The following is a 17,842-nucleotide window of genomic DNA, read 5'->3' as shown; positions in this document are numbered from 1 at the left end:
TCCTCGAGTGGCGACCACGGGCCGGAAGACGTAGTGTAGGCACTGGACAGGCCTCCACCTAAATGGGCTCACGGCCCTTGGTGGTGGCCAGCAGGCTGGAGACGTGGGGGCGCCTCCTCCTGCATTGCACAGGCTACCACCGCCGTCGGACGCGATTGGCCTCGTGGTCCCGGCAAATCCTGTCGGCCCCCCATTAAGTGGGGGCGTGTTAGGTCCCGCCATATAGGGCGGGACATCCGCGGAAGGCGCCTTGGTCGTTTCTAGTACCCAAGGCGTCGACCACTATGCGGCAGAGGGAACACCCCAGGTTTTTAGTGGGTTCGAGCCCAACATAACCTGCCGTCCCCCGGCGGTAGGTATGGATAGGCCATTTTCCTGGGTAAAAAAAAGGTGGGTCCACGGTCTGGAGAAGGTCGCGGGAAGTACCTGGATGCGGGCAGCGTAGGACCGGACGTTTTAGAAATCCTTGGGAGAGGCCTTTGTCCAGCTGTGGACAAATTTCAAAAGGCTCGTTTTGAGCCATTTCAGTGTCAAACGTTCAAGTGTCTGACATAGAGTTGTGAACTTTGACCTCAGCTATTACACTAGGAAAGAAAGCAGTTATGTAATAAAAGAAAGTTTCAATAACGAAATTTTCCATGAAAAGTAGGTACAAAAGGTTAGGAATACAAACCCTTCAAAAGAAAATAAGTCAATTCTTGTAAGTACAGTCTCTGGCAAATCGACCTCCACAAATTCGAAATTTAATTCAATGGATTTTGATCTCTGATAAATAATTGTAAGGGTCAAAATCAGTTGCTTTTTCTGTAGGTTCCGTTTCACCGACTTGACTGTACATAACGATTTATTCTATTGTTATGAGTTTCAAAATACGTTTTCGTAATCTCGTTCATTCACTGGCCCAACTTTGTTTTAAAAAGCCTTATTTTGTGTTTATTGTTTGAGGTAAGGGCGATAATTGCTTGGCTTCGGCGTTGTTCAATTTTGAAAGAGTGTAGAGTGGCCACTATTTTGTAGACTAAGGATAAATGTAGGAGCTCAAAGGGATTATTTTTTGTTGCGTTTTGAGTTATGTCTGAGTTAAAGTCTTGGGCAAATCAATATTTATGAGCAATCAGCGAAATGCAAAATTTTGTGTGGCGATATTGGCACCCAGAAGCATTTACATGACATTATACAGGTAGTATTCTAGAAAACTGTTTTTTTTTTATGCATAACAAGGCAATTATTTGACCACAATCGCACCTGATGTTAAGTGGGATGCAGTCTAGGATCGTACATATCTGCCCTGTAAGTGCCTATTCACTCTTGCCTTGAAAATGCCCGGATTATAGTCTTCGGGAAAGACAGCAGCAGGCAGCGAATTCCAGTCCCTAGCTGTTCGCATTATAAAAGAGTCATCGAAACGTTAAGTGCGAGCTGGTGGAATGTCAACAATATAGGGATGGTACGCTAACCTGCGTCTGGTTCCCCGATGATGGAATGTTTATTTGATAAAAATCAGCGTAGTTGTTTTTCTTTTATCATTCACCTACTTAAATTAAAGTAATGCGCGCTCATAAAGCCCAATATAATCTAGTCCTAGAAAAGTCAGGAATTCGGGATTAAACATTTTCACTAACAAAAATCTATATTCTACCATCTAGTCTCAATATCCCCACTGTCTCCAAACATTTGGTCACCCTAAAGCACGTGACGTATTCATTGGGCAATGACTGCCAAAGAAATAGATCTCTTTGAAAACAAATAATGTTTTCAAGGTTTCTCTTATTGTTCGTACCCGCAGTCAAAGTTAAGGGTTTCAATGTTTTTTCCAATACTCGTTATTTTTTGTAATTAACAATAAATTTTAAATGTAATAAAATAATACAGTCACAAATTAAATTTTTCACTACGAATTAGTTTTGATATCTACAGTCAGCGCATCACACTATGTTTTTTTATAGCAAAATATATACCATACCATATTTTTTATCTAAATGTGCCGTTGCCTGTACTAAATTTATAGTACATAAGTACCACTATAATGTTTACTAATTAAATAAAATGTACCATTAGTTTGGCATTTGAAAAACCAGTGTTAGCTATACAAAAACCGTGATACCAGTCTACAAGTTTTTTTTTTATTTACGTCATTGAGCGTCAGTATAGGTAGTCTGTATAGTAGGTACCCACATGTACATTATGTACTTATTGTCCATATATAATTTTTGAGACACCATTTGCGTCAGAGAGCCTTTCATTATTATCAGTAAAAGTATGAACGGCTAGCGAAGTAATTTATTCATATTGTTTACTGAAAAACCAATGTTTCAAATTTTAATTTCACTTCAGTGCTTATTTCTCAGTTTAATATTTATTCATGGTGTTTAAAATGTTGATGTGTCGTGTGGTTTTAGAAGCATAGACAGTTAGACCACCCACCTTTTACTTCCTATAGTGCTCTAAGATGTATGGACGACACCATATCAAGTTAAAACAGTGGCAACTTAATTAAATGTTGTCAGGCTTATTTTGCAAAAAAAAATATAGTCTGGTGTATATTGACTGTACTTACGAGTATTAAAGTGTTACGGTCTTATTCATAATAAAATGCTAATATAGGTTTAAAACCTACATTAGCTAAAACGTTTGATAGGCTTAAAACACTCTTATAAACCTCTGATAAAAAACGTTATTCATAATCGTTTATAAACCTTTGATAGCTAAAACAGAGTTTAATATTTTCTTTCCACAGACTATACAAAAAGAATGAACGAAAACAGCTTTTTTGGTGATTTAACTTGATGGACCATGTAAAATCATAGACAAATCGCAGAAAAAAAAAACAAAAAATTGGCAGCTGTGACGTTTTACTTACTGACATTGACATTTGGCACGAAAATTTAATAAAGTTTTCGGTTTTTTCGATCAACTCCCAAGTTTTATCAAACTTTTATAAAACTTGGGATTGTATGTTCTGGATTCTGTACCTCTTACCCTGTACTCTGCAATAAGCTCTTACGACGACCCGGCTAGTTACATCGGATACTAATTATGTCCATGACGAAGGAGAACAGACCGCCTAAAAGGCAACGATCAGAAAACTGGTTGGAGGAAGATAAGGTAGTACTTATTTTTAGCCTGATAAAGTGCCTACTAATTTTTGTAGCATGGTTTTATTTATGTTTGACGCCTAGTGTTTGCTTTTCAGTATTTGCTGAAAGAGTTGGTTAAATTATTTCCACATTTTAATATTAGTTTGGTATTTGTACGTGAGTGCCAAGAGGGAAACAACTCGGGCGGATAATAATTTATGCAAATAATAACACGGGTTTTAAATACTTAATAATGTTAATGCCATTGGGAATGCAACTTTATCGTGAAATGTATACATATTTACAGCTAAAATATTTACGCGCCTCTGTAAAAACGCGATATTCATTTTAAAATATTTAAAACTGGCTGAGAGGAAATCTACAATTTTCAGTTTTTGATATTGTATTGGCATTATAATTATATTACGGTAATTATTATAACATGAAACCAAAACTCAATCGCTCTATCTGCGAATTTTGTCATAAATCTGCATTAATTTTGGAGATTTATTTGGTAAATATTTTAGGTTATGTAGAACAAAATGGTGGAAATGAAATACGGCTATGTGAACTGTTATAACTCCAATTTAATGCGGTGAGCGTATATTAGGTTCACATGTGTTCTGTTAGAATGGTGTTATCTATATGAAGTTCCACATTTGTACCACTACAGCGCTAATGTCTATAAATTTATTCTAATGTGAACTTATGTACAGCTTTAAGATGTACCTAGTTCAGATCAATTGTGTATCTTTAATTCTTTCAAATACTGAAATTTTAGAGATCCGCAATAAAAATTATTAATGTCTGTTAAATCGCCTAGCTCAGGTACTAATAGTCAAGTATGAATACCTAAAACATCAGACGGTAGTGTTCCCGGTTTAAATTCGTTTATTATGCCTGACAATTTATTCAAAGCGGAATGAGGAATACGATATAGAATAGAACCCCGAATGCTACTTGGGAAGTATTTAATTAATGTATAATATTAATTTTAACTGTGGAAACTTTGCTGATTTCTGTCCTTTTTTTTGTGTGATTATTTGTCTGTATATCAAAATTGTTTATTTCCCTAATATAAATAAATAAATAAGCATTAAAGATCTAAACAGACAGGAAAGCGACTTTGTTTTATTGTAGTGAAAGTGAGGAGCCCAGGAAATATCTTTTACAAAAAAATTAGGGATTGATGATGAAAACGGGCATCAGCCTCTTTAAAAAGAGTGAATGTGTACTTCTGGGCACGTATACAAGTATTCTAAACCACCCTAGACTGCATCTACAGTTGTTGTCAAAATTAAATGCTGGCTTGTCAAATATTCATTAAAAAAAAATCTTCTTAGATTACAAAATAATGGCCACTCTACACTCTTTCAAAATTGAACAACGCCGAAGCCAAGCGATTACCGCCCTTACCTCAAATAATAAACACAAAATAAGGCTTTTTAAAACAAAGTTGGGCCAGTGAATGAACGAGATTACGAAAACGTATTTTGAAACTTATAACAATAGAATAAATCGTTATGTACAGTCCAGAGCAGTTGAAACAGGAACCTACAGAAAAAGCAACTGATTTTGACTCTTACAATTATTTATCAGAGTTCAAAATCCATCCAAATAAATCTCCAATTTATGAATGTTGATCTGCCAGCGACTGTACCTACTTACAAGAATTGACTTATGTATTTTCCTTTGAAGGGTTTGTATTCCTAACCTTTTGTACCTACTTTTCATGAAAAATTTCGTTATTGAAACTTTCTTTTATTATATAACTACTTTCTTTCCTAGCGTAATAGCTGAGGTCAAAGTTCACAACTCTATGTCAGACACTTGAACGTTTGACACTAAAATGGCTCAAAACGAGCCTTTTGAAATTTGTCCACAGCTGGACAAAGGCCTCTCCCAAGGATTTCTAAAACGTCCGGTCCTACGCTGCCCGCATCCAGGTACTTCCCGCAACCTTCTCCAGACCGTGGACCCACCTTTTTTTTTACCCAGGAAAATGGCCTATCCATACCTACCGCCGGGGGACGGCAGGTTATGTTGGGCTCGAACCCACTAAAAACCTGGGGTGTTCCCTCTGCCGCATAGTGGTCGACGCCTTGGGTACTAGAAACGACCAAGGCGCCTTCCGCGGACGTCCCGCCCTATACGGCGGGACCTAACATGCCCCCACTTAATGGGGGGCCGACAGGATTAGCCGGGACCACGAGGCCAATCGCGTCCGACGGCGGTGGTAGCCTGTGCAATGCAGGAGGAGGCGCCCCCGCGTCTCCAGCCTGCTGGCCACCACCAAGGGCCGTGAGCCCATTTAGGTGGAGGCCTGCCCAGTACCTACACCACGTCTTCTAGCCCGTGGTCGCCACTCGAGGACTTTTCTGCCCCAACGGCCATCAGCTCTACGATCTTAGCGAGATAATGCTTAAGAATGATCACTTTTTTGTTGCCAGCAAGTATCAATTTTTTTTTTTACATTTTACTGTTTTCCACCTAATTTTGAAACAATGTAGTAAAAATAATTTAATTTTCAATTGTTTTCAACCATTTTTTTCTTTTGTTTCAAAGCGATTCTTTCTATACTGGGGCCATCTATTATAGTATGTACAGACGCCCAACCGCTAATCAAAATACTGTGAGGTATGTACTTAGTTGTAATAGGGTTGAATTTTCAATAAAATGTATAGTCTGATGTGAAGTTAACTGTACATACTTACTTAAAAATACATCTCCCATTATGTTTCTGACACCCAAAATCATGTTTATTTCACCTAACATCAAGCATTTTCTAGAATTTTAATATGCGTAAATGTTATTGAAAATTGTTCCCGAAATAAATGAACTTATGGCCCGTACAATCGACAGCACATCAAGATCAACAGTGTGGCTTTTAGCAGTCGTAATAAGGTATAATTTTGCAGATTTTTTTTATCTTTTGATCACTAATTGGCGACTGTACTTACATAGACGTTTCTATTTTCTTCCATCTATCCGGTTTGTCAAAAGTCAAGATGTAATGTTATGTACCTATCTTTTTCACCTCCGGTTTTTTTAATTTTAATGTGGGTGCAATCTATGGCTCCTATCACCCCAGGAAAATTTTTAATTGCTCTAAATTTGGCACTAATTCTTTCCTGCTCTCCTATAGTGATAGGCATTTTGATGAAGGAATTTGCCTTATTCGCGATTGCATGCGCGACTCTGGCGCATATCCGGCTCACTGTCGGCTGACTTAGGCCATGGAGGTCACCAGCATCATCTTGTACCTGAAAATGTATGAAAATAATTATAGCAGCCACGACAAAGGGATAAAATAAAACACTTTTTTGTGCTTACCTCACGACGTCCCCAACATCTTATGGCCACTAAAACTTGCAGTTCAGGACACGTGCCACCACCTCTAGCGCTCTGAACCAGATCATCTTCCACCAAATCTATGATGGTGCGCACTGTGTCCTTATTGAACCTATATTTTATTTTAAAATTTAGGTCCCGCAAATCGAATGGGTTGCTTCGTTGGCGGTAGAGCTTTCTACGTCGCGCTGGGTCGGCATTATTGGCTAAATGCACAATTGCATTTATAGCATTCATTTTCACAAGCAAGGATCACAGCAAGGATATTTTGAATAAATAAACCAACGAAGTGACATTCATATGAAATGACATTTATAAAAGTTAGGTTAAAATAGGTTTATTAGAGCTTTAAACAAGGCCCGAGCTCTCGATAACTTATCACACAGTTATAAGAGGATTTTAGCGCTAAATGACGATTATGAATAACAATTTTTATCAAACGTTTTATAAACCTCTAATAAGCATTTGATAAAATGTGAAAAATGATTATGAATAAGACCGTTAGGGTTTTACAACGTAGGTTCTTAAAAGAACAAAGTTCAATTTAATTATCTAATAAGCTTTTGCCCGCGTTTTCACCCGCGTGAAATTTAGTATGGGTTATAAACAATAATGCTGTAAAGTTTTATCAAAATCCGTTCAGTAGTTTTTGCGTGAAAGAGTAACAAACATCAGACATCCAGACATCCAAACTTTCGCATTTATAATATTAGTAGGATAGTAGGAAGTTGGATTGTGCAAATCTTAAGTACCTAGTTAAATATTATTGTAGAAATGTCTTCTTTGCCTCTGAAATATACTCACGCGCGGATACAATTTCAGTATCATTTTATTATTTACTTAATCGGCTAAAATAGTGTAACGTAAAAAACCTTGAACTTTGCTATGCTACTCGAATTTGATCCTTTTTATTTTGTAGGCGCATGATTTTATAATACTTTTACATTAAATAATTCTAGAACCGATATCAAATGACTTTTCATGGATTATGTAAGTATCCAACCTATTTAAAAGCTTACAAGACACTTCTGGTGAAACTGAAAAGTTAACTAATGAATTGCGAAAAATTCGTGTGCATTTTTATGGGACTCAATTTATGGGACTTATTTACAATCGGGTTTTATTTGGTGAACCTATTTCAATTAATAACCATCTTCATCTGAACACTTCAATGTTATTTATAATATTTTACTGGATTTTTTTTTATGTGACAGGAGGCAAACGAGCAGACGGATCACCTGATGGTAAGTGATTACCGTTTAATTTTAATGCTCTAAAATAAAATAATCTATGTATGTAAAACATTTATGTAGCACTAAATTGGGATGGTATAGATTAATAAGCAAGATAACCAGCATCAATTTATTATTATTTTTATTGTGTAAATTATTGGATGTTTATTTCCATTTAATTTATAAACATTTTTTATCATGAAATTTTATCTTTATTCATGAAATTTTAGTCTTCTGCTTTAACAGTGGCAATTTGTATTTACATTATTTCTTTATCTGAAAAACATCGTTTTTTCCTTATTTTTCACCGAAAATTAAACTGGTTTTTAACCATTTTATTTTTGAAGACATGTTAATTTTTTTAACAGTTCGTAGCACAGTTTTACATAATCAGGCAAGATACAAAAAAGTGCTGGTAAACTTATCTCTATAAAGAGGTTTCTTTCAGACGACCATTTACATCATCATCATTTCAGGACGTCTACAGCTGAACATAGGCCTCCCCCAATGATTTCCGCATCACCCGGTTGGTAGCGGCCTGCATCCAGCGCCTTCCTGCTATACCTATAAGAAAGAGGTCGTCTGTCCACCTTGAGGGTGAACCATGTTTGCTAGATATTTTTTTCGTAACTATTGGTGTCTTTAAACCCATGAACTCAGTTACGGTCGAGAACCTTGTAATACAGTGTGAGTCACGTTAAAGTGTACATATGAAAATATGTGAAACTAGACCTATTTTTATCGACAAAAAAGAGGTCAAAAATTTTTTGAGTTTTTTTTTAATTTTTTATAGAATTTTATTTCTTCCAATTACTTCTCGTAAAGAAAACCTAATAACTTTTAAACTAAGAGATATATCCTGATAAAATAAAAACAGTAATAATGCTAAATAACAGGCAATACTAAAAAAATACATAAAATACCCAGAAAATGCCAACAAATAATAAAAAATGATACTTTAAAAAAAAATCTGCTTAAAAATTCGTATCTTTTTGTTTTTTTGATAAATTTCTCAAAAAAATGCCCCTATAATAGGTGGTTTTTATTACTTTGTATTATTCTCTATCGCATTATCTTTGTAAAACCAAAAATCGCATGTCTCTATCCCTATCACAACATTTGCTATGATCGTTTGAACTAAGCCTCTCCGGGCGCGCCATTCAACGCTTCGTTAACAACGAAACTGAAAATGGCTCCAGATTTGTAATTTTGATAAAGACAAGTTAGATTTCAAATAAAAACAAAAGATTTCGAAGTAAAATAAGCATTTAAGTTAAAATTAAAATTGTCTCTACCTGTAGCGGAGAATAATGTTGTGGCAGGCCTTTGTTCAAATGATCATAGCAAATGTTGTGATAGGGATAGAGACATGCGATTTTTGTTTTTACGAAGGTAATACGATAGAGAATAATACAAAGTAATAAAAACCACCGGTTATAGGGGCATTTTTTGGAGAAATTTATCAAATAACCAAAAAAACACGAATTTAAAAGCAGAATTTTTTCAAAAAGTATCATTTTTCATTATTTGTTGGCCTTTTTTGTGTATTTTTTTAGTATTGCCTGTTACATATTTAGCATTATTACTGTTTTTATTTTATCAGGATATACCGCTTGGTTTAAAAGTTATTACGTTTTCTTTACAATAAGTAAATGGAAGAAAAAAAAATCTATAAAAAATTTAAAAAAAAATCTCAAAATTTTTTTTACCTCTTTTTTGTCGATAAAAATAGGTCTAGTTTAATATATTTTCATATGTACACTTTAACGTGACTCACACTGTATTATTCTTATTTTAACAATGAAGAATACAATCGAAGTTTTTTTCCCCGAAAATAAGTTTAACGTCAAAGAATTTTTGTACTTCTTGTGTTTTTAACAATGCCTAAGTACTTAGGGTACTTTAAATAATATTAGTAATACAATACTATACAAAACAAGAGAACTAATGACATAGTCCTTTTAGTTTATACGCATTACGTTATTTTACCTGTAAATTCATTCTTTTAAGCAAGCAAATAAGGAAAAAATCTATCATATTGTTAAGTAGGTAGATGTTAAAATCTATTTTTCTTATAGAAAACAGATTGAGTAAAAACATGTTAACAATAGGTAGAAATTTGTAGCTAGGAACTCATGAAAATATTTCAGTCCTACAAAATAAAACAAAAAGCAGCAAAAAAAAAAACACATTGGTATTGTTTTCCTTTTTTTTTAGTTTTTATTTACTTCGTTGCCTAATTTTAAAAAATGCTAGGTTTTTCATTTGAATACTGGGCAAGTTTTTTGTCCATGACATGAAAATAACACTACGTTTGCTATTTTTAAATAAACTTTACACATGAAGACGAACACGTGTAAAGTCACGTGGAAAAACTCGCTTCTTCTCAAGAAATAATATATTTATTTATGAAAATTTTTTATCGGGCATACTAGAAATATATGGGTGTTAATGTGATTGATTGATTATAATGATGATTGATTTTTCAACTAAGGCGAATTGACTTCCGTGGTGCTATAATGGAATAATGTACATCATCTTTAAAAGGAGTTCCTTTGGACGCATCATTTATTGTATTGTTGAATGATTTTGTTATTTTTCTTATAATTTTGTTATTTACTTGCAGAATCATCCAGACGACATGACGATAGACGATTCTTCCGCCAACTCACGAACTCTGGCGCTGATTTGTTTCGCTAAGTTAGATTTGTTCGACATCATAAAGGTAGCAGGAAGGCGCTAGACGCAAGCCGCTACTAACCGGGCAACATGGAAAGTATTGGGGGAGGCCTATGTTCAGCAGTGGACGTCCTGTGGCTGAGATGATGATGATGATGTGTTAGGTAGTAGCTGTACTTAGTGGGGGATGTAGCTGGTTATATGGGCCACCTTATCGGATTACATTAGCTCTATGTGCCAATCTAATCCAATAAAACCCTCTACCAATCACTATTGCTTCGAATCAGGTCGTTATTTGAGAAACGACAACTTTTGCTGAGCTGTGCTTCAACGTAATTTGAATAATGAACGTCATGATTCCTGGTTAATGAATCTTGATGATTTCTACCACCATTGCAGATTTACAAATTTCAAGACTCTGATTTCAGAAATTATCCTAAATACCCCAATTTTTCGGACTGTAAGTATAAGTAATTTTTTTAAAGGTATGTTGTACCTCACACCCTAAAATTGGAGGAACCATCTGAAACAATAATGGCTGCGGTCACCGTGGGTATCTACCATCAGAAATGTTAATGAGCTGAATGCCTTACAATTAGCGTCGCCGCGTGCTCCCGCGCATGAGTCTTGCGAAATCGCAGGCGCCGACCGCAAGAGAACACGTGCTCGCGAGCATGATCGCGGCAAGGCAGAGAAGATGAGCGGTTTAGGTAGCTTATCTAAAAGACGGTTTGCGTTGCCTAGAAGTTGTAAAATAACTCATCATCATTTCAGCCATAGAACGTCCACTGCTAAACATAGGCCTCCCCCAATGCTTTCCATGTTGATCGATTGGTAGCGGCCTGCGTCCAGCGCTTCCCTGCTACTGTGGTGGACTGCAGTGGACTGTATGCGTTTTTGTGTGTTCGAGAGCGCTGACCGGACGATGATGACTGCCGTTGAGAGCTTGCCCTTACTATGTCAGGCGTAGTAGGTGCTACTTGCAGGAATAAAACCACTATTTCACTTGCTGAGACTTCTCGCGTTTATTATTCGCTTCCTTTTCTCAGTTCTTGCTTCTTCAGATCACTTGTTGCTTGGAGCACTTGTTCTCTGAACTGAACAAAACATCTGAATACAACAAATAAACTTGTCTCCCGGAGCGCCTCGCTCCGTATTTATAGGGCCCCGGGCTATATCCATCCCTTTCTCTCCCGATATTCCTGTCTCTGTCTCTCATGTTCTGGACCATAGTTCTGGAATGTTCGAAGCGAGAGGTCCGATGTTGCCGTCCCGTTTCTTTTTCTCTCGAATATTCCAGAAGTGTGTGGAAGAGTATTTGATGTGCAAGCAAGATGAGAGATAACGTGAGAAAGAGATGGAATGTTATTTATACCTAATCGACTCTAATTCATTATTTTACAACATTATCTGACTGTTAACGTTGCTAATCGATTCTAATTAATAAGTTAGCGTATTTCCTTGGTCGACGTCGCTAACAGCTACCTTTATGATTTCGTCGGTCCACCTTGTGGGTGGACGTCCCACGCTGCGTTTTCCGGTACGCGGCCTCCATTCCAGAACCTTGCTGCCCCATTGGCCGTCAGTTCTGCGTACTATGTGCCCTGCCCATTGCCACTTCAGCTTGCTAATCCGTCGGGCTGTAAAATAAATATTTCACTGTAATCCTCGCAGTTATTACTCCTTTGTCCTCCTACCCAGGATCAATACTTCTCGAAGCACCAAGATTTTGACCACCACCTTTTGATTCCCTCTACTGCAACTCCTGTGTACATACTCAGGTTGCTTTGTACCTACCGAGGATCTACAGCTTAGCGCCAAGAAATTCTACTTCTTCTTAAAGAGACTATTCTTCTCCCATTATTTCTACTCCTGTGAAGCCAGTATCTACAGTTTAAAAGTAAAGTAAATATAATTTTTGCGTCTTCGTAAAGGTACTCCACTATCATTCCCGCTGCTGCAACTCTTGTGCACCCAACTATGCCTTATCTCTTATTTCCTGGGCGATTGGTTAGACCAACGGAAAATGACGTAATTTTCCGGTGAATTTAACCCCGTAGCTGTAAAGCTTGTATAGCTACTGAGTCCATGCTGAGTGGATACCTTTTCAGTATCATTGTAATTACCTACTCATTGAATGATTTTACTGAATAAACATTTTTTCTTTCTTTCTTTCTATAGGTTAAAAGCAACATTTTCTCATCACTTGTCCCACTCCCGAATTGACCTTAAACATTGAAGTTAATTACTTATAAATTCATCTACCGCACGCCACTCGGTTCTCTTTGTTTGTTCTTTTGTAGTTTCTTCTGGTCAAATGTCTTCTGTCATCATTTCACTGGAAAGGACATTGACACTGCCTAAATAGGCTGGGCTATCATCATCATCATTTCAGCCCCAGGACGTCCACTGCTGAACATAGACCTCCCCCAATGATTTCCACATCGCCCGGTTGGTAGCGGCCTGCATCCTGACTGCCTGGCTGCAGGCTGGGCTATGTCACTGTCAAAATGTTTTTTTTTTATAGATAACAAGGAAGGTATTTGACCGTACAGGTATAGCTCTTATCAAACTGGTGACTGAGTTTCTAGTACTGCTTCTTCTAAGCACTAGCCCATTTATGGTCCCGAAGCAGTGGTGGTAGGGTTACAATAATATCGGGACGTTAAAAACGCTTTTTAGAAGCCTATTTGACTTACTATTATGACTTTAAAGTAACTGTCTACTATACAAAGTAGAATTATCTACTCCGTGACTACGGAATATTTGCGTGCAAACAAATTTTTCAAGAAATTGAATCTTGAGGAATGCCTAGTGATTAGGATTTTTCAATGCTAAATATGAATGTATAATCTCAACTTCACTTTAAAAACTCAACTTACAATGTAATGATGATTGATGAGCCGGTTTAACAAATTATGCCCGGCAAGCAAAAGGTCGTGGATTCAAGTTCCAAGATATTCCGAGTGAAAAATCATGCCTGAATGCTAACTGTGGTCGCAAGTTCAAACCTCATTGGAGGCAAAAAATTTAGTATAGATTAGTGACAGACAACTGAACAGGCAGTAAGTACTGTTAGATAGATAGATAGATAAAAAAAGCAAACTGGAAAAAATATGGTGATGAATTTTATTTTCTCTCGATTGATTGATGCATTTATTATTATAATTTAATGACTCACGTTCGTAATCAGAGATTAAGATTAAATTAAATCTAGTGTTTTATGCAGTATTGACCTAAATGACGAGGAGGTAAAACCTAAACGTAATCATAACTATTTAGGTCTTAAAGATTCCGATACCTTGACCAACTACCTACCCGTCTGCAGCGCAAATATTCTTATTATTATTTACTAGCGGCCGCCCGCGACTTCATACGCGTGGATCCCGTTTTACCCCCTTAGGGGTTGAATTTTGCAAAATTCCGTCTTAGTGAGCACCTACGTTCTAAAAGAAACCTCCATGCGAAATTTGAAACTCCTAGCACTTGTAGTTTCTGAGATTTCGTGATGAGTGAGTAAATAGATTAAAAACATAATCTATATCTACTAATATTATAAATGCGAAAGTAACTCTGTCTGTCTGCTGTCTTGCTTTCATGCCTAAACCACTGAACCGATTTTGATGAAATTTAGCATAGAGATAGTTTGAGTCCCGGGAAAGGACATAGGATAGTTTTTATCCCGGTTTTTGAAACAGGGACGCAGGCGATAAAGTTTTTCTGTGACAGACAAAATTCCACACGGGCGAAGCCGCGGGCGGAAAGCTAGTATTTACATAAGTACGAGTAACATGACTTTTTTATAGCTCCGTACATTCAATGCGTCACCTCAAATGAAAAAAAAATTATGACGTAGGATGAAGTTCACTTTATAGACACTACGATGACCATACAGTTTTGGCTTCTTCCTAGATTTTCAACCGACTTCAAAAAAGGAGGAGGTTCTCAATTCGANAGACAGACAAAAATTTTACTGATTGCATTTTTGGCATCAGTATCGATCACTAATCACCCCCTGATAGTTATTTTGAAAATATATTTCATGTACAGAATTGACCTCTCTACAGATTTATTATAAGTATAGATAAGTACCACTATAATGTTTACAAATTAAATAAAATGTACCATTAGTTTGGCAATTGACAAAACCAGTGTTAGCTATACAAAAACCGTGATACCAGTCTACAAGTTTTTTTTTGTATTTACGTCGGTATAGGTACCCACATGTACATTATGTACTTATTGTCCATATATAATTTTTGAGACACCATTTGCGTCAGAGAGCCTTTCATTATTGTCAGTAAAAGTATGAACGGTTAACGAAATAACTTATTCATATTGTTTACTGAAAAACCAATGTTTGAAATTTTAATTTCACTTCAGTGCTTATTTTTCAGTTCAATAGGTATTAAAATTAATTCATGGTCCTTAAAATGTTACTGTGTCTTGTGGTTCTAAAATCATGGGACTCTATGCTTACCCCACTCCAATCTCTTCCCATAGTCTCTAGCCGCCTGTTCACTACTTATGGGTTGTAATAATTGAAAGATGTATGGACGACACCATATCAAGTTAAATACAGTGGCATCTTAATTGTTGTCAGGCTCATTTTGCAAAAAAAAAATTCATAGTCTGATGTGTTATTGATTGTACCAGTATTATAGAGTGTTGGGGTTACTAAAATAACCGCCTCTGTGGTCTAGTGGTAAGACCACCTGCTTCAGACGCAGAGGTACCGGGCTCGATTCCCAGTAGGGGCAGATTTTTCTGTTCGGTTTGGTTGGTTGAGCTTGTTCTAAGTCCGCCTGGCTAGCTACCACCTACCACCATCTTACCTAAGTCTGCCGCCATAACAACAATGTTAACAGCATTGTTGTGTTCTGGCAGTTAGAGGTAAGATAGCCAGTTCCTCCGTGATTGAGGATTCCGGGTGAAGCTCGCTTCCACCTTTGGGCCTGATCATCACTTACCATTAGGTGAGATACAGGCCAAAAGCTTCCTCGTTATGGATAAAAAAAAAGTTTAATTTAGCTACTTTTTTGCAAATCTTTAATAAATAGTTAAATTAAATGTTCTTGAAAAAATGTCTTCTTTACCTTTGAAATAAACTCACGCGCGTATACTATTTCAGTATCATTTTATTATTTACTTAATCAGCTAAAATAATGTAACCTAAATAGCCTTGAACTTTGCTATGTAACTCGAATTTGATCCTTTTTATTTTGTAGGCGCATAATTTTATAATACTTTTACATTAAATAATTCTAGAACTGATATCAAATGACTTGTCATGGATTATGTAAGTATCCAACCTATTTAAAAGCTTACAAGACACTTCTGGTGGAATTAAGTTACAGGTAATTAAGAAAAATTTTTGCGAAAAATTCGAGTGCAATTTTACATCATTATGAATTTTCAATTGATGTGACTTATTTACAATTGAATTGAACCTACCTCAATTAATAACCATCTTCATCTGAACACTTCAGTATTATTTATAATATTTTATTGGTTCATTCATATTATAATGCTTTGAAATTATCTATGTTAAACATTTAAATAGTACCAGTAGTACTAAATAGGGATGGTATAGGTTAATGAATTCCAAGGCAAACAGCGTTAATTATTATTATTTTTATTGTGTAAATTATTGGATGTTTATTTTCATTTCATTTAAAAACCTTTTTTATCTTTATTCATGAAATTTCAGTCTTCTGCTTTAACAGTGACAATTTGTATTTACATTATTTCTTTATCTGAAAAACATCGTTTTCCTTGTTTTTCACCGAAAATTAAACTGGTTTTTAAGCATTTTATTTCTGAAGACACGTTAGTTTTTTTAACAGTTTGTAATACAGTTTTACATTAGGATACAGGTAAGATACAAAAAAGTGCTGGTAAACTTATCTCTATAAAGAGGTTTCTTTCAGACGACCATCTACATCATCATCATTTCAGGACGTCCACAGCTGAACATAGGCCTCCCCCAATGATTTCCGTATCACCCGGTTGGTAGCGGCCTGCATCCAGCGCCATCCTGCTACCTTTATGAGGTCATCTGTCCACCTTGAGGGTGAACCATGTTAGCTAGATTTATTTCATTCGTAACTATTGGTGTCTTTAAACCCATGAACTCAGTTACGGTCGAGAACCTTGTAATATTATTCTTAATTTAACGAGTAACAATGAAGAATACAATCGTAGTTTTTTTTTTCGAAAATAAGTTTAACGTCAAAGAATTTTTGTACTTCTTGTGTTTTTAAACAATGCCTAAGTACTTAAGGTACTTTAAATAATATTATTAATACAAAACAAGATAACTAATGACATAGTCCTTTTAATTTATACGCATTATGATATTTTACCTGTAAATTCATTCTTTTAAGCTAGCAAATAAGGAAAAAATCTATCATATTGTTAAGAATGTAGATGTTCAAATCTATTTTTCTTATAGAAAACAGATTGAGTAAAAACATGTTAACAATAGGTATAAATTTGTAGCTAGGAACTCATCAAAATATTTCAGTCCTACAAGATAAAACAAAAAGCAGCAAAAAAAAAAACACATAGGTATTGTTTTCCTTTTTTTTTAAGTTTTATTTACTTCGTTGCCTAATTTTAAAAAATGCTAGGTTTTTCATTTGAATACTGGGCAAGTTTTTTGTCCATGACATGAAAATAACACTACGTTTGCTATTTTTAAATAAACTTTACACATAGTTGAAGACGAACACGTGTAAAGTCACGTGGAAAAACTCGCTTCTTCTCAAGAAATAATATATTTATTTATGAAAATTTTATCGGCCATACTAGAAATATATGGGTGTTAATGTGATTGATTGATTATAATGATGATTGATTTCTCAACTAAGGCGAATTGACTTCCGTGGTGCTATAATGGAATAATGTACATCATTTTTAAAAGGAGTTCCTTTGGACGCATCATTTATTGTATTGTTTAATGATTTTTTTATTTTTCTTATAATTTTGTTATTTACTTGCAGAATCATCCAGACGATATGATGATATACGATTTCTTCCGCCAACTCAGAAACTCTGGCGCTGATTTGTTTCGCTTAGAGTTAGTTAGATGAGTTCGACATCATAAAGGTAGCAGGAAGGCGCTGGACGCAGGCCGCTACCAACCGGGTAACATAGAAAGCATTGGGGAGGCCTATGTTCAGCAGTGGACGTCCTATGGCTGAGATGGTGATGATGTGTTAGCTGTACTTATTGGGGGATGTAGCAGGCTATGTGAAACACCTTATCGAATTACATTAGCTCTATGTGCCAATCTAATCCAATAAAACCTATTCCTTCGAATCAGGTCGTTATTTGAGATACGACATCTTTTGCTGAGCTGTGCTTCAAGGTAATTTAAAAATTAACGTCAAGATTCCCGGTGAATTGAATCTTGATGATCTCTACCACCATTGCAGATTTACAAACTTCAAGACTGATTTCAGAAATTATCATAAAATACCCCCAAATTTTTCGGACTGT

At 35.9% G+C, this 17,842-nt stretch overlaps 1 protein-coding gene across 1 annotated transcript; it reads right to left on the bottom strand.

Annotated features, from left to right (window-relative positions):
- Positions 1-6,073: 6,073 nt before the first annotated feature.
- LOC114354960 (putative nuclease HARBI1) lies at positions 6,074-6,916 on the bottom strand. Its single transcript, XM_028307581.1, has 2 exons — positions 6,411-6,916; positions 6,074-6,340 (listed from the first exon to the last, which is right to left on the bottom strand). Exons 1-2 carry the CDS (start codon positions 6,663-6,665, stop codon positions 6,074-6,076), a joined length of 522 nt encoding a protein of 173 aa, XP_028163382.1. The 5' UTR covers positions 6,666-6,916.
- Positions 6,917-17,842: the final 10,926 nt, after the last annotated feature.

Source organism: Ostrinia furnacalis, unplaced genomic scaffold (genome assembly GCF_004193835.3).
Source record: "Ostrinia furnacalis isolate ACB-3 unplaced genomic scaffold, ASM419383v2 OfSCF2290, whole genome shotgun sequence".
In the NCBI taxonomy this organism is placed as follows: domain Eukaryota; kingdom Metazoa; phylum Arthropoda; class Insecta; order Lepidoptera; family Crambidae; genus Ostrinia; species Ostrinia furnacalis.
This window is presented reverse-complemented; position numbering and strand designations above follow the sequence as displayed.

Coding starts and splice junctions, on each gene's coding strand:
- LOC114354960 (XM_028307581.1), bottom strand. CDS start 6,665: ATGAATGCTATAAATGCAATTGTGCATTTAGCCAATAATGCCGACCCA. Junction 6,341..6,410: donor GATGTTGGGGACGTCGTGAG/GTAAGCACAAAA, acceptor ATACATTTTCAG/GTACAAGATGATGCTGGTGA.